This window comes from Aquarana catesbeiana, linkage group LG09 (assembly GCF_042186555.1).
Source record: "Aquarana catesbeiana isolate 2022-GZ linkage group LG09, ASM4218655v1, whole genome shotgun sequence".
NCBI lineage: Eukaryota > Metazoa > Chordata > Amphibia > Anura > Ranidae > Aquarana > Aquarana catesbeiana.
Window position 1 is genome coordinate 234358034 of NC_133332.1, and position 18398 is coordinate 234376431.

At 44.6% G+C, this 18398-nt stretch overlaps 1 protein-coding gene across 1 annotated transcript in view; it reads left to right on the top strand.

Moving 5' to 3' along the window:
• The first annotated feature begins 625 nt into the window (after nt 1-625).
• Nucleotides 626-18398, top strand: part of LOC141109011 (uncharacterized) — a 38530-nt gene continuing 20757 nt past the window's right edge. The window contains exon 1 of the mRNA XM_073600969.1: nt 626-979. Within this exon, the coding sequence (XP_073457070.1) occupies nt 626-979 (354 nt within the window). The remainder of the gene's footprint in view (nt 980-18398) is intronic.

Genomic DNA, 18398 nt, shown 5'->3' on the forward strand with positions numbered 1-18398 from the left:
GCACCCCCCTAAACTGGACACCTGAGTTTAAATACCTAGGAGTAAGGGTTGGAACCCGCTGTCCTCATACTTTGAGCTGAATCTCCAACCACTACTCAAAAACTTCTTGCAGAAATGTATGGCCAGGAGGACTCTTCCCCTTTCACCAGTGGGTAGGGTAAACTTAGTTAAGATGGTATACTTTCCTAAATTTCTCTACTTCTTTCGAAACTCCCCTCTAATTCCTCCCGCCTCATTCTTTGCCAAATTAAAAAGTATAATATCATCCTTTGTCTGGAACGGGAGGCCCCCACGACTGGCCATCTCTACCCTTCAGCTTCCCGTCACCCAGGGAGGCTTGTCCCTACCAGACTTCCAGGTCTACTTCTGGGCGGCTGTCCTGGTGACGGTCAGATGGTGATTCTCCCAACCCCATGACAACCCAGCAGTGACTCTGGAAGCAGCTATAATGGGGTCCTACTCCTCCCTTAGCAACGTGGTGTTCAGGGGGGCGAGATCCCACCCTGGCATCACGGAACTGATGCATACAACAATCACGATATGGCACAGGGCCAGGATCCGTTTTAATAACCCCGAGACATTCTCCCCTCAAATCCCCCTCTGGGGTAACCTTAACCTACCACACATGAACACTGTTCCAGATCCTCAGATCTGGGCGAGAAAGGGAATAGTGAAACTGAAGCACATTGTCATGGGAGGTAAACTAAGATCTTACTCTGATCTCAAGGATGCCTACTCACTACCGGGCTGGATGTTGTTCCAATATTACCAGCTTTGCCATACTTGTAGAAAACAGTTCCCGCCACTCCTCACACTAGAATCAGACTCTGTGGAGGGATTGCTTACTGCCAAGATCATAGACAAGCCCTTGTCCTCCCTATATTTCCATCTGTCCATAGCTCCCACAAAGAAACTTGAAAAAACTCTGGACAAATGGAAAATGGACATTTCTGACCTATCAGAGGACAAATGGGAAATGGTATATATCCTCCGTTGTTACCAATATGATTTCAGCAAGAGACCGATTCATGCAGGTTAAGTTCCTCCAGAGCCTATTACACCCCGAAACGACTGACAATTATGAATCCTACCACCCCGGTGGCCTGTCCCAGATGTGGTCTAGAGTCTGCCTCCTTTTTCCACATGGTCTGGTCCTGCCCCCACCTCGGAGACTATTGGTCGGGAATAGTTGACAGCCTTGACCAGATTACCTCTCTGGATCTGGGAATTAACCCCAAACCGATGCTAAATGTTTTCAACCGTAGTGTACGGGGCAAATACACTAAATTATTTGTAAGCTGCGCTACGTTTTACGCCTGTAGGGAGATATTCCTCCACTGGAAGGACGCTACGTCTCCCACGGTTTCCTCATGGCGCTTAGTATTGAACTCGGTGCTGCCACTGTACAAGATCACCTAATCGAAATTGCCCTAATAAATAGTCGGGATGGATAGATGCTTGGGGTAGAGTTGGCAGATGACAACTGAGACATTGCTGATGCACCACTGATATGATCTCCTGTATAACCATGTACTGTCTATATCGTATGAATCCAACTACTCAGATGAGGTCCCCCCCCATTTTTAATTTATCCTACTCCTCTCCTACCCTCTCCTTTCCACTCTGGACCTCCTTAAATCAGTCTGCCGAGAACTTCTTCTTCCGTCCAGTATCTCACTGTAATGGTATATAACAGCTTTGAACACCTCTCTCCTGTTTACATCACCGAATCAACTGACAATTTATGCAATATTATATTTGTAACTAACTGCGTATATGCATCGCTTGTACTGTAAAACTTTGAATAAACATTTTTCTTGTGAAAAAAAACAGACATTGAGCCATGGTATTATTACTGCACCCCAAGCTGCATGTTAACATGGCCAGCCATTTGCAGTATGGTGAAATTGATAAAACCTGTCATGTTTGGCAGGCTGAACTGCCACTAAATTTACCCTTTTCGAGTGTAATGCTCGCAGTTATGGCAAAGTGCTACATGCTTTTACTAGTTAAAACAAGCATTCAGGAGGCAATATATTGGCTGTGAGCTGCCTTTCAATTATCTTTGAAAAGTGACCCACTGTGGATCCACTGTTGCACATGTAAATGAGGCCTTACATTTCCTTTTCTGCACACACACACATATATATATATATATATATATATATATATATATATATATATATATCACTTTGTCTAAGCCTTCCTTAACCACTTCAATACAGGGCACTTATACACCCTTCCTGCCCAGACCAAATTTCAGCTTTCAGTGCTCTCATACTTTGAATGCCAATTACTCAGTCATGCAACACTGTACCCAAAAAACTTCATATCATTTTTTTCATACAAATAGAGCTTTCTTTTGGTGGTATTTAATCATCACTGTTTTTTTTTTTTTTTTTTTTTTTTTTGCGACATAAGTGAGAAAAGAGCAAAAAAAATTTTTTTTTTTAGTTTCTATGATAAAATTTTGCATAATAAGTCCTTTTTGTTCATAAATTAAATGAATACTGCTACATATCTTTGGTAAAAATAACCCAAATTAGTGTGTATTATTTGGTCTATGTGAAAGTTATAGAGTCTACAAGGAAATGTCAGGACAGTACAAATACCCCCCAAATGACCCCTTTTTTAAAAGTAGACAGTACAAGGTATTTAGTAAGAGGCATGGGGAGCTTTTTGAAGTTGTAATTTTTTTCCCACAATTCTTGGGAAAATTAAGAATTTAAAAAAAAAAAATTTCACACAATTGTCATAATAACAAGTTATTTCTCACACACAGCATATGAAAATTACACCCCAAAACACATTCTGCTACTCCTCCTGGGTATGGTTATACCACATGTGTGTGACTTTTACATAGCCTGGCCACACAGAGAGGTCCAACATGCAGGGAGCGCCATCAGTGGTTCCAGGAGCAAAAATTACACCTCTAATTTCCTAACGACCTATAACATTTTTTGAAGGCCCTGGCACACCAAGACAATGGAATTACCCACAAAATGACCCCATTTTGGAAAGCAAACACCCCAACATATATTCTATGAGGCATTATGAGTCTTTTTTTTTTCCACAAGTCTTCAGAAAACTTGGAAAGAAAATGAAAACCTATTTTTTTTACACAAAGTTGTCAATTTATAAGATATTTCTAACACATAGCATGAACATAGCAAAAATGACACCCCAAAATATATTCTGCTACTCCCCCTGAGTATGGCGATACCACATGTGTGAAGCTTTTACACAGCCTGGCCACATAGAGAGGTCCAACATTGAAGTAGTATCTTCATGCGTTCTAGGAGCATAAATTACACATCTCATTTAATTTCTTCCTAACACACTTCTGAAGGTCCTGGAGCACCAGTACACTGGAATTACTCACAAAATGACCCCATTTTGGAAAGCAAACACCCCAACATATATTTTATGAGGCATAGGCTGCAGATAGATACTCAGGTACTCTGATGGGCTGGTGACAGGTACTCGGGTACTCTGATGGGCTGATGACAGATACTCGGGTACTCTGATTTGCTGCAGATAGGTACTCGGGTACTCTGGTGGGCTGCAGATAGGTACTCGGGTACCCTGATGGGCTGGTGACTGGTACTCGGGTACTCTAATAGGTGGTGACAGGTACTCAGATGGGCTGTGACAGGTACTCAGGTGGGCTGTGACAGGTACTCAGGTACTTAGATAAACCGTGACAGATACTCGGGTAGTCAGATGGACTGTGACAGGTACTCGGGTACTCAGATGGTCTGTGACAGGTACTCAGATGAACTGTGACAGGTACTCAGGTGGACTGTGAGAGCTACTCAGATGAACTGTAACAGGTACTCAGGTTCTCAGATGGACTGTAACAGGTACTCAGATGAACTGTGACAGGTACTCAGGTACTCAGATGGACTGTGAGAGGTACTCAGGTACTCAGGGCTGTGACAGGTACTCAGATGGACTGTGACAGGTACTCAGATGGACTGTGACAGGTACTCAGATGGACTGTGAGAGGTACTCAGGTGGGCTGTGACAGGTACTCGGGTACTCAGATGGGCTGTGACAGGTACTCAGGTACTTTGATGGCTGGTGACAGGTACTTTGATGGCTGGTGACAGGTCCTCTTTATTAGGGGGGGCAATCAGTGTGTGTTGGAGTGCACTTTAAGAGGTAACGAGCTGTTACCGCAATCTCCTTTTCACATATGATCGGTGTGTGAGGAGGAGAACCCAGTAACATCTCGTTAACGCAGTTTGCTGACATTCTGTGACCGGCTGTGATTGGACACAGCTGGTCACATGGTAAAGAGCCAATTTCATTTTTTTATTGGCTCTTTACACACATCTGGGATGGGCTGTGTCCAAGGGACATGCCTCATCCCGGATAGCCACGCTGCGGGCCCCCGGGGGCCCGCAGGAGCGGAGAGAAGCCGAGGACATCATATGACGGCCGCCCAGGATGGGAGATCTCATCTGCGGACGTCATATGACTATGACCTTGTATTGAAGTGGTTAAACAGGAGCTTTATTAAAACCATTCTTGGTTTCAGTGTGAGAAATAGTGCCCATCATTGGTGTCAGAGGAAGGAATAGTGTGCACCATCATTGGTGTCAATAGAAGGAATTGTACCCAATTGTTTGTGTAGCCAGGTGCTTGCGTAAGAATGGAGAGTGGGAGAAACACTTGCTAAAGCTGCACTCTGTAGCTGCTGACCTGCAGTGCTTAAGTGGTTCACAGCTGTACCAGCAAGTGGAGGGAGCAGCTGAGCAGGAAGTGTTCAATAGACTTAATAGAGTCAGGCAGCACGCACTGTGGGAACTGTAGTCCAATAGAGGGAGACTCTATTGTAATCAAAAGTTTTTGAACTGAATTTCCCAGAGGGAGATTGATAGGAGGAGGGGAAACAGCTGCATTTTCTCAAGCTGTACAGGACACGGCTTTCTCTTGCCATGAGGGAACCCAGAGAGTGCACATTGCTGCTAGTGTGCACCACCACTGGTGCATAATGGTGGCCTGAGCAGGACTTGGAGGGCTGAGTCCAGATGTGCTGACAGCCAGAATCACCTGGGCGCAGAGCAGAGAATGGACCGATCGCTGTGCATGTCCGGATGGTGAGCTGCAATATCGCTGGGACTGGTAAACTGCTGCTGTGGGGATTTACTATTTGCTGCTAGAGAGACTGAGCCCTTTGAGAACTGACCATACAGCCATCCAGTAGCCTTATTGCTGCCTGCAGGCTAGACTGGGACTAATGTCAAGTGCACCAATGGTACAACTGGGTCCCAACACTAACTGGCTGATGAATTAGAAATAAAGACTGCCCCTTTACAGCTGCTACACAGAGACCCTTACATATTGCTTTTACTAAGAAGTACCTCTCAGGGAAAATGGCACCAAATCCTAGATATTCTCCTAGAGTGCTCTCTAGACTAGTCATAGTATTATTATTCACATAGCAGTTAATGCTTACAGTATATGCACTGTTTATTGCTGACTTTGCCGAATCATGAGTTAATCCAAATCTACTGGTAAGGAACTCTAACCTAATTTACCTTGGCTGAGTGATTATATAACCATTTGAAGACCAAGCCTTTTCTGGTACTTTTGTTTATAAGTTTAAATCTGTATTTTTTTATAAACTACTTTTAACCCCCAAACATGATATATTTTTTTTGGCAGAGAACCTTGGGAATAAAATGGGGATCATTGCAATGTTTTATATTTAACCAGTTGCCCTTACCAGTTTTACTGTTACAGGGTGGCCACGCTGCACAGGATCACATGCACCGAGCACTAACAGTGGGAAGGCACCCCATATTGGACCCGGAGACTGCAAAGGTCATACCCAGGAGACAGCCACTGTGGGATCGTTTTGGACATTTATCTGCTCGTTATACAGCCTGTATTATATAGGTTCTAACGAATGCTTATCCCAATTTGGCTTATTCAACATACCTGGATATTGGTAACACAATATACATATAGCCTCTTCATTATCTGGGTCTGGCATCCATGAAACACGTCATTCAACCTTGGGGGTCTAAGTGCTGCCTGAACACAAAGTCATTCCACTGGAACCTATACACTTGTAAAATACTTGCAACTCTCAAACCCCTGATGAAGGTATCAGAATACCGGAAACGCGTCGGGTATTGGGGTACACCACCCCCAGGAGAGTACATCTAACATTAACATTTGTATATTTCTTGTTCCAATTTTGTATGGAATGTATTTCTTGTACTTTTGTATGTCATAGACATCTCTACGTCTTTTTAAAGTATACTATTAAAATATATTTTTTACCTTAAGAGTTGGTGGTCTAATAAAGTCCCATTTCAAGGGGGGTACTCTCTTCTGTGGTCTATTACGTGAGGGATTGGATCACCACACTCTATATTTGTCATGATGGAAGCCTCTTTCTTGCTTGTCAACATCAGAAGACCGGAGGGAAGAAGACGACGGAGAAGACCGGGCCAACGCTAGCAAAAGAGCGAGCAAAAGAGCAGAAGATAGTGGGGGAGCCCGGCAGAAGACACTGGAGACCGGGAGAAGAGGCCGGAGAGTGGGAGAAGAGGCCGGAGAGAGCAGAGAAGTCAGAAGAGACCCCCGGAGCTGCCTAATAAATTACTTTAAAAACTGGTCTAGTGTGTTTTTTTTTATTGACACTTTTTTCCCCCCAGGTGAATGGGTAGGGGTACGATGTACCCCATACTCATTCACATTATTATTATTATACAGGATTCATATAGCCCTGACAGTTTACGCAGCACTTTACAACATTAGGGCAGACAGTGCAATTACAATACAGTTCAATACAGGGGGGATCAGAGGGCCCTGCTCGTTAGAGCTTACAATCTAGGAGGAAGGGTCAAGTTATACAAATAGGGAAATAGCTGTGGGGGATGAGCTAATGGAGAAAATAGTGCAGTTGTTAGATGGAGGCAGGATAGGCTTCTCTGAAGAGGAAAGTTTTCAGGCATCGCCTAAAAGTGGATAAATTTGGAGAGTCTGACAGATTGGAGTAGCGATTTCCAGAGGATGGGCGAGGCTCGGGAGAAGTCCTGGAGGCGGATATGGGAGGATGTGATGAGGGAGCTAGAGAGCAGGAGGTCTTGGGAGGAACCAAGAGGGCGATTAGGTTGGTATTTTGAGACTAGTCTAGTGATGTAGCTGGGGGCAGAGTTGTGGATGGCTTTGTAACTTAATGTTAGTATTTTGAATTTAATCCGTTGGGCAAGTGGCAGCCAATGGAGGGATTGGCAGAGAGGGGTAGCAGACACTGTGCGGTTTGTAAGGTGGATGAGTCTGGCAGCAGCATTCATGATGGACTGAAGGGGAGATAGTCTATTTAAAGGTAAGCCAATGAGGAGGAAGTTGCAGTAGTCAAAACAAGAGATAAACAGGGAGTGAGTGAATCAGGAGCTTTGTGGTTTCCTCGGTTAGAAAGGGACGTAGTTTGGAGATGTTACGGAGGTTGAGGCGGCAAGCTTTGGAAAGTGATTGGATGTGGGGCCGAAAGGAGAGTTCAGAGTCCAGGATAACACCTAGCACGCTGACATGTGGGGATGGGTGGATGGTTGTGCCATTGCTCTTGACAGAGAAGTCAGGGGAAGAGGCACATGGACAGGGCCGTCTTTAGCGCAGGGCAAACGGGGCACTTGCCCTGGGCCCAATCTTTGGTAATCTCCTGCAGTATGTCCGCAGTTCACGCGCTAGCCGTGAATTGGGGCCCCGATGACAGCTTTGCAGAGTGCGCAGAGGACACGGGAGGATGTATTCCGTGCTAACCAGCTGAGAGGGGGTGGGGCCGGGAGCTCCACTGACGCTCTGACCCCGCCTATGTGACGGCTTGTAGTGAGAGCCAGTGATCGGAGTGGGAGTGTCATTGGAGCTCCCGGCCCCGCCTCCTCTATACTGGCTGGTGAATACAGAGGTCCGGGGGCGGGGCCGGGAGCTCCAATGACACTCCCACTCCAATCACTGGCTCTCACTACATACGCTCTATTCCGAGTACACAGGCTGCACGTGGGCGGGGTCAGAGCGTCAGTGGAGCTCTGAGCCCTGCCCCTCTCAGCTGACTAGCGCGGGAATACATCCTCCTGTATCCTCTGTGCGCTCTGCAAAGCTGTCATCGGGGGCCCCAATTCATAGGTGATGCGGCCCCCAACACAAAGCGTCAGTGGAACTGTTGTAGTGAGAGCAGAGAGTGGAAGCCCCGCCCACACACCTGAATGTATGTAGTGAGTTTGGCTGGCCAGGTATGTCTTTACACCCATAAAATGCCTGACTGCTGAAACCCTGAGCTATGTTATTCAACTGTAAAGCTGTGCATTGCTGAAAGTTCTTTGACCATCTCCTGTATAATGTCTGCAGTCTCTGATTGTCTCCTGCAGTATGTCCGCAGTCTCTGATTGTCTCCTGCAGTATGTCCGCAGTCTCTGATTGTCTCCTGCAGTATGTCCGCAGTCTCTGATTGTCTCCTGCAGTATGTCCGCAGTCTCTGGTAATCTCCTGCAGTATGTTCGCAGTCTCTGGTAATCTCCTGCAGTATGTCCGCAGTCTCTGATTGTCTCCTGCAGTATGTCCGCAGTCTCTGGTAATCTCCTGCAGTATGTCTGCAGTCTCTGGTAATCTCCTGCAGTATGTCCACAGTCTCTGATTGTCTCCTGCAGTATGTCCGCAGTGTCTGATTGTCTCCTGCAGTATGTCCGCAGTCTCTGATTGTCTCCTGCAGTATGTCCGCAGTCTCTGATTGTCTCCTGCAGTATGTCCGCAGTTTATGATTGTCTCCTGCAGTATGTCTGCAGTCTTTAATTGTCTCCTGCAGTATGTCCGCAGTCTCTGGTAATCTCCTGCAGTATGTCCGCAGTCTCTGATTGTCTCCTGCAGTATGTCCGCAGTCTCTGGTAATCTCCTGCAGTATGTCTGCAGTCTCTGGTAATCTCCTGCAGTATGTCCGCAGTCTCTGATTGTCTCCTGCAGTATGTCCGCAGTCTCTGGTAATCTCCTGCAGTATGTTCGCAGTCTCTGGTAATCTCCTGCAGTATGTCCGCAGTCTCTGACTGTCTCCTGCAGTATGTCCGCAGTCTCTGGTAATCTCCTGCAGTATGTCTGCAGTCTCTGGTAATCTCCTGCAGTATGTCCGCAGTCTCTGATTGTCTCCTGCAGTATGTCCGCAGTCTCTGGTAATCTCCTGCAGTATGTCCGCAGTCTCTGGTAATCTCCTGCAGTATGTCCGCAGTCTCTGCTTGTCTCCTGCAGTATGTCCGCAGTTTATGATTGTCTCCTGCAGTATGTCTGCAGTCTTTAATTGTCTCCTGCAGTATGTCCGCAGTCTCTGGTAATCTCCTGCAGTATGTCCGCAGTCTCTGATTGTCTCCTGCAGTATGTCCGCAGTCTCTGGTAATCTCCTGCAGTATGTCTGCAGTCTCTGGTAATCTCCTGCAGTATGTCCGCAGTCTCTGATTGTCTCCTGCAGTATGTCCGCAGTCTCTGGTAATCTCCTGCAGTATGTCCGCAGTCTCTGGTAATCTCCTGCAGTATGTCCACAGTCTCTGATTGTCTCCTGCAGTATGTCCACAGTCTCTGATTGTCTCCTGCAGTATGTCCGCAGTCTCTGGTAATCTCCTGCAGTATGTCCGCAGTCTCTGGTAATCTCCTGCAGTATGTTCGCAGTCTCTGATTGTCTCCTGCAGTATGTCCACAGTCTCTGATTGTCTCCTTCAGTATGTCCGCAGTCTCTGATTGTCTCCTGCAGTATGTCCACAGTCTCTGATTGTCTCCTGCAGTATGTCCGCAGTATCTGGTAATCTCCTGCAGTAAGTCCGCAGTCTCTGGTAATCTCCTGCAGTATGTCCGCAGTCTCTGATTGTCTCCTGCAGTATGTCCACAGTCTCTGATTGTCTCCTGCAGTATGTCCGCAGTCTCTGAACCTCTCCTGTAGTATGTCTGCACTCTCTGACACTCTCCTGTAATATGTGTATTAATGTGCCCCTTTACTTGCTCAATTATTTGGGATTGCTCCACTGCTCAGTAAGTGATAATGATGTGCTGTAACCCCTAGCAACCAAGTGAGGGCTAATAATGTACATTAACCTCTAGCAACCAATCGGCAAGCAGAAATTATGTGTTGTAACCTCTAGAAACCAGCCAGTGAGCAGTAAGGATAGGCTGTAACCTCTGGCAAACAATTGCAATTGCTGCGTGATCTGCTGCAGTAAACTGATTTTGAGTCTACCTGCTATTTTTTGTATGTCTCAGAATGGAGGGGTGGGGCCCCAAGAAAATGTTTGCCCAGGGCCCAATCAAAATTAAAGACGGCCCTGCACATGGAGGAAGAAATATTATAAGCTCGGTTTTGGACAAGTTGAGTTTGAGGAAGTGTTGTGACATCCATACAGATATGTCTGTTAGTAAGTTAGCCATGCGTGAGGAGACTGACGGAGTGAGTTGAGGGGTGGAGAGATAGATTTGTGTGTCGTCAGCGTAGAAATTATATTGAAAGCCTTGAGAGGCTATCAGCTGACCCAGGGAAGAGGTGTAGATTGAAAATAAAAGAGGTCCAAAAACAGAACCTTGGGGAACCCCGACGAAGAAGGGAACAGGAGTGGAGGAAGTAGAATTGTAAGTGACACTGAAGGTGCGTTGGGAAAGGTAGGATGAGAGCCACTGAAGAGCACAATCACGGAAACCAAGGGAGTAAAGTTTTTTGAGGAGGAGGGATTGGTCAACCATGTCAAAGGCAGCTGAAAGGTCCAGAAGTAGAAGTACAGAACAGTGTCCGTTGGTTTGTGCAGTTAGTAGGTCATTTTTGAGTTTTAAAAGAGCAGTTCCTGTGGAGTGTTGAGGGCGAAATCCAGATTGAAGGGGATCAAGAAGGTTATTCTTAATGAGGTGGTCACTCAGTTGGTTGTAAACCAGGCGTTCAAGGAGTTTAGAGGAAAAGGGGAGCAAGGAGATAGGGCGCAGGTTGTAAAGATTGGTAGGGTCCAAGGATAGCTTTTCAAGTATTGGGGTGACCAGTGCATGTTTTAGAGCATTGGGGAAAATGCCAGAGGTGAGGGAGAGATTGAAGATGTGGGTTAGAGAGTGTAGGATAGAGTCAGAGGGCGACCGTAGTGTTTGAGAGGGAATAGGGTCCAGGGGGCAGGTGGTTAGGTGGGCGTTTGAAAGGAGTTTAGCAACTTTGTCTGTAGTAGCAGATTTGAATAAGGGGAGTGTCAATTGTACCTGTTAATATGGTGTCTTAACTGGGGGAGATACCTGTAGAGTAGAGATTTCATCACGGATTGTATCTTTCTTGTTTTTGAAGTGATTAGCAATCTCCTCGGCTGTGAGTGAGTCAGTGGGTGGAGGCTGTGGAGGACGAAGAAGAGAGTTGAAGGTAGAGAAAATTTTCCTGGGACTGGATGAGAAGGTGTTAATAAGAGTTGTAAAATAGGTCTGCTTGGCAGTGTGGAGGAAAGAATAGTATTTTTGGAGGGCAGATTTGTATTGGTTGAAGTCTTTGAGAGACTTAGTCTTGTGCCACAGACGCTCAAGAGCGCGACTACATTTTTTGAGAATTTTAGTGTCATCTGTTTACCAGGGTTGTAGGGGTCAAGGCCTGATTCTGCGTGTAGTGAGGGGAGCAAGCTTGTCCAGGGTGGAGGACAGGGATTTATTGTAGATGGATGTGGCTTGGTTGGCGCAGGACAGGGGAGAGATTTTGTCATAGAGGTGGTCAGTAGCAGAATAGAGGAGAGAGGAGTTGAAGTTGCGCAAGTTTTTTTGAGTCATGGTTAGGCAATTGGAGGGAAAGGTGGTGGAAGACAGGGAGAGAGAGAAACTAATAAGGTGATGGTCGGAGAGAGGAAAAGGATTGTTTGAGACGTTGCATGGAGTGCATAGGTAGGAGAATACAAGGTCAAGGGTGTTGCCATCAGAGTGAGTAGAAGCCTGTTTCCATTGCTTCAGGTCAGATGAAGAGGTTAGACTAAGAAGTTTAGAAGTAGCAGGAGTGTTTGTATTAGCAGGGATGTTGAAATCACCAAGAAGGATTGTGGGAATTTCCGAAGAGAGAAAGTAGGGTAAACAGGCAGAAAACTCATCAAGGAAAGTATGATGTACCCTATACTCAGTCACATAGGGTGGGGGTCGGGATCTGGGGGCCCCTTATTAAAGGGGGCTCCCGGATTCCGATAAGCCCCCCCCCCGCAGACCCCGACAACCAACGGCCAGGGTTGTCGGGAAGAGGCCCTTGTCCTCATCAACATGGGGACAAGGTGCTTTGGGGTGGGGGGGGCGTAGTGAGCCCCCCTGCCCCAAAGCACCCACCCCCCCATGTTGAGGACATGCGGCCTGGTACGGTTCAGGAGGGGGGGTGCTCGCTCCTTCCCTACCCCCTTTCCTGACCGGCCGGGCTGCGTGCTCGGATAAGGGTCTGGTATGGATTTTGGGGGACCCCCAGGCCGCTTTTTCATCGTAGGGGGTTCCCCTTACAATCCATATCAGACCGAAGGGCCTGGTATGCTCTTGGAGGGGTAACCCATGCCGTTTTTTTATTTAAAATTTGGCGTTGAGTTCCCCCTCAAGATCATCAGAGCACAAGTCGCATGCCAAAGTCGGATCAGGCAAGACGGCGATCCGACTTTAATGATATTCAATGGGCTGAAGTAGGATCAAAGTCGGACCAAATTAGTGCAGGAAGCATTTTCAAAGTCGGACCGACTTGTGTCGGGCCAGTTAAGACAGCTCTCATAGGGAAATATTGATTTTCACATGAGCTCCCAATGTCGGAGCGTTTGTCGCACCAGTGTCAACCCGGCCTTAAAGGTATCTATACTCAGGTTCTTATAAGTGCTTGCAGTACCTTTATTTCAACCAAGTGTGTCAGAGGGGCTGAGGGAGTTCTTGGAGTCGAGGCGCAGAACAGAGAACGCAAATTACCAAGTGACTCCTGCAGAGTAGCGCTACATTGGTGTTTCTTTTTTTTTTTTTATCATTACATTTTATTTCAGCATTTCAGAAAATTCCAAACATTATCTTGAAACATATACAATGCAATTTATCTGTTCCCATCCTCTCCCCTCCAATACCGAAATAGAGGGAGGGGGGCGGGAACCACACAAAAGGAAAGAGAGGAAAAAAGACAAAAAAAAGAGGGAAAGAGGAAAAGAAAAAAAAATCCAAAGGAAGAAAAAGAAGGGAGAGGTTGGGGGGGGGGGGGGGGGGAACAAATGTAAATATATAGAACTATCTGGGAGGTACAGAAACTATAAGGTTAATCATTCTTAATTAATAAGTCATATGCTGATTTACCATCAGAGTCTGATATTATTTCATAATATAGTTTAGTTTCCTTACATTTAAACCATGTCTTAATATATTTCCTGGTCAGCCCTTTATTTCTACAGGTTATTTCATCCATTAGACGGAGCTCGTCAACCCTTCATAGCCACTGTGGGATACTAGGTATTAAACTTTTTCCCCAGTATAGTGGAATCAAAGATTTACAAGCCTTTAACAAATATGGGGGTCATAGACATCTTGTATTGCTCTGTTGTTTAATTCGTACAATGAAGTAAAAACATTAATGGTTCAGGTTTAATTACTTGGCCCAGTATCAGAGAGATCAACTTCGCCACTTCTTCCCAAAATGGCCAGGTTTTATGGCAGAACCACCATATGTGTCCGTGTGTAGCTCACTCTCCACGCTCCCTCCAACATAGGGGCGAGGTCGAGATGGACATTGCATGTAATTTTACTGGTGTATAATGCCATCGAGATAAAAGTTTCAAGTTTACCTCTGTCATTCTACTTGAGGTGGTGGGCACATAAGAAAATTATATAATCTTATCTTTTTGTTTATCTGTAAGTGTAATTTGCAAATCTCTCTCCCACCGACCTATATAATCTGGGTACCCAGGGTATTGCATATTCATCAAATCTTTGAGAAAAAGAGAAATACAATGTTGTGGTTGATTTCTATATTGAATAATTGCTTCAATAGGATTCAGTTCTTTTAACGAACGAATAGGCTGCAGGAGATTCCGAATAAATTGAGACAACTGCATGTATCTCCATTGGTCCATAAATGTTGGCTGATCTACTCCACATAAGGACTTAATTGGTTTAATTTTTGTGTCTTTTAATGCTTGGTGTAATAGCGGTGTTACCTCTGGGAACCATGATTCAAAGCCCTTATCAAGTACTCCCGGCATGAAATATTCATGTTTCAGCAAGGGCATTAGTGGGGAATTATATTCCCAACCATACCGAGTATATAGGGAGTCCCATATTGCCAGGGTTGATTTAGAGATATTGTGGCTGGGAGCCCTTTCAAAGGTCGTGATATCCATGGCACTACTGATAAGTCAGTATCCGCTAGTGCCATTTCAAGTTCTACCCAGAGTCTAGTCTTTTTAGCATATTTCCAGTCTGCCATACAGGCTAGTGCAATTTCTTGATAATATAATTTAAAATTTGGTAAAGCTAGTCCCCCTAGCTTTTTAGAATTGTATAAGGTGTTTCGGGATATTCTAATACCCTGTCCCTTCCAAATATAATGTGCTATAGATGACTGTAGCATCGAAAAAAATCCTATGAGGACACCAAAGGGTATCATTTAGAATACATATAGGACTCGGGGTAGAACATTCCTTTTAACAACTTTGATCTTACCCAGCCAAGAATGGCAAAGTATAATAGCAAGTCCTAGTTGCTATCTCGGAACACCCAATAAGAGGATAATATACGACCGGTCTAAACTATGTGGCATGTTCACCAATGCCAGGAGCCTGGTGGACAAGATGGTGAACTAGAGATACTGTTGTACGAGGAGGATTTGGATTTTGTGGGAATTTCAGAGACTTGGTTCAACAGCTCTCATGATTGGCTGGCAAACATTCAAGGGTATACCCTTTATCGCAAGGATAGGGAGGGAAAAAAAGGGGGAGGGGTATGCCTATATGTCAAGAATAATGTACAAGTGAATTTGAGAGATGACATCACTATAAGTGAGCTAGGGAGGAGGTGGAATCCTTATGGGTAGAGCCATAAGGGATGAAGCTAAGGGGAAATAATACTGGGAGCATGCTATAGGCCCCCTAACCTGAGGGTGGAAGGGGAGACAGATCTCCTATTACAATTTGGATTAGCAGCAGGGATGGGAAGTGTTATCATAATGGGGGATTTTAACTATCCAGACATAGACTGGGCGGAGGGAACCACGCATTCATCTAAGGCTCGCCAGTTCCTAAATGTCTTGCAGGACAATTTTATGGGTCAGATGGTAGACACACCAACTAGAAATAAATCGTTACTGGATCTACTGATTACCAACAATACAGACCTGATCACGGATGTGGAAATACGGGGCAATTTAGGTAACAGCGATCACAGGTCAATTGGCTTCAGTATAAATCACACAAATAAGAAACGTAAGGGGAATACAAAGACACTGAATTTCAAAAGAGCCAACTTCCCTAAACCACGAACCTTGCTAGAAGGCATAAATTGGGATAAAATCTTAGGAACAAAGAACACGGAGGAGAGGTGGGTTTGCTTTAAGAGCATATTAAATAAGTGCATTAGTGATCAAAAGACCTGAATAGGCTTAACTCCAATGTAAAAATGCATATAAAAGCAAAGGAGAAAGCCTTCAAAAAATACAGGGTTGAGGGATCATCGTCAGCATTCAGACTTTACAAAGAATGCAACAAGAAATGTAAGGGTGCAATAAGGACGGTTAAGATAGAACATGAAAGACACATAGCGCAGCAGAGCAAAAAAAATCCTTTAAGTATCTAAACAGTAAAAAAGGGACAGACCATATTGGCCCCATAAAGAATGAGGAAGGACATCTGGTTACAAAGGATGGGGAGATGGCGAAGTTATTGAATTTATTCTTCTCAGTCTTCACAAGGGAATCGGGTGGGCTTCAGTAACCAAAACTGCAGTGTTCATCCTCATGACACATCACAGGAAGCACCTCCATGGTTAAAAGAGGACAAAGTTAAAATTAGACTTGGGAAACTTAACATTAATAAATCACTGGGACCAGATGGCTTGCACCCGAGGGTACTTAGGGAACTCAGTCGAGTAATTGCCAGACCATTGTTCCTAATTTTGACTGACAGTCTACTGACTGGAATGGTACCAGCTGATTGGAGAAAAGCCAATGTAGTACCAATATTTAAAAAGGGCCCAAAATGCACCCCTGGGAATTACAGACCAGTTAGCCTAACATCAATAGTATGTAAATTCTTGGAGGGGATGATAAGGGACTATATACAAGATTTTAGTAATGAGAACGGTATCATTAGCAGTAAACAGCATGGATTCATGAAGAATCGTTCTTGCCAAACCAGTGTACTAACCTTCTATGAGGAGGTGAGTTGCCAGCTAGATAAAGGAAGGCCCATAGACATGGTGTATCTGGATTTTGCAAAAGCATTTGACACAGTTCCCCATAAACGTTTACTGTACAAAATAAGATCCATTGGCATGGACCATAGGGTGAGTACATGGATTGAAAACTGGTTACAAGGGCGAGTTCAGAGGGTTGTGATAAATGGGGAGTACTCGGAATGGTCAGGGGTGGGTAGTGGGGTCCCCCAGGGTTCTGTGCTGGGACCAATCCTATTTAATTTGTTCATAAACGACCTGGAGGATGGGGTAAACAGTGTAATCTCTGTATTTATGGACTATACTAAGCTAAGCAGGGCAATAACTTCTCCGCAGGATGTGGAAACCTTGCAAAAAGATCTGAACAAATTAATGGGGTGGGCAACTGAGGTTTAATGTAGAAAAATGTAAAATAATGCATTTGGGTGGCAAAAATATGAATGCAATCTATACACTGGGGGGGGGGGGGACCTCTGGGGGAATCTAAGATGGAAAAGGTCCTTGGGTCCTAGTAGATGATAGGTTCAGCAATGGCATGCAATGCCAAGCCGCTGCTAACAAAGCAAACAGAATATTGGCATGCAATAAAAAGGGGATTAATTCCAGAGATAAAACGATAATTCTGCCACTCTACAAGACTCTGGTCCGGCAGAACCTAGAGTATGCTGTCCAGTTATGGGCACCAGTCCTCAGGAAGGATGTACTGGAAATGGAGCGAGTACAAAGAAGGGCAACAAAGCTAATAAAGGGTCTGGAGGATATTAGTTATGAGGAAAGGTTGCGAGCACTAAACTTATTCTCTCTGAGGGGCTATGATTTCAATATACAAATACCATACTGATGACCCCACAATAGGGATAAAACTTTTTCGCAGAAGGGAGTTTACCAAGACTCGTGGCCACTCATTAAAATTAGAAGAAAAGATTTTAACCTTAAACTACGTAGAAGGTTCTTTACTGTAAGAGCGGCAAGGTTGTGGAATTCCCTTCCACAGGTGGTGGTCTCAGCGGGGGGCATTGATAGTTTCAAGAAACTATTAGATAAGCACCTGAACGACCGCAACATACAGGGATATACAATGTAATACTGACATATAATCACACACATAGGTTGGACTTGATGGACTTGTGTCTTTTTTCAACCTCACCTACTATGTAAGTCCATTTATGTAAATCTAGTTACATTTTTTTAAGTAGATCAAGATAATTATATTGGAATGGGTTGGTAAGGCTAGGTGTAAGATGGATACCTAAATACTTTAAGGTGACTGGTTGCCAAGTAAAAGGGAATGAGGTTTTTAACATTTCAGCTTCGTGCCTAGGTATTGATATATTTAGTATTTCGGATTTAGTCATATTCATTTTAAAATTGTATATATTTTGAAATTCTCGCATTAACCCCAATAAATTTGGCAATGTAATCTTTGGTTGCTGAACATAAAATAAAACATCTGCATAAGCAGATAACTTGTACTCCTTACCCTTCACTTTTACATCATGTATATTAGGATTCATTCTCACAACTGATAGAAAGGGAAAATAGAAAGGGTGATAATGGACAGCCCTGACGTGTACCATTTTTAAGAGTGAATGCATCACTTAGTATGCCATTAACCCTTATTCGTCCAGTTGGTTATACATATAAAGATGCAATCCGATGAAACATTCTAGGGCCTATTCCCAAAGATTTCAATGTTAGCATTAAATATTCCCAGTCCACCCTGTCAAACGCCTTTTCGGCTTCATTGGTGTTAGTGGAAAGAATGGTGCCCTATCATTGGTGTCAGTGGGAAGTATAGTGTTCCATCATTCATGTTCATGGGAAGAATGGTGCTTCATTGCTGATGTTAGTGGGAGGAATTGGGCCATATTGGTAATGTCAGTGGAAGGAATAATGCCCCATCATTAGTGTTAGTTGAAGGAAAAGTGCACTATTGTTGGTGTCAGTGGGCAGAATAGTGCTCATCCTCTGTGTCAGTGAAATAAATAGTGTCCTGTAGTTGGTGTCAATGGGAGGAA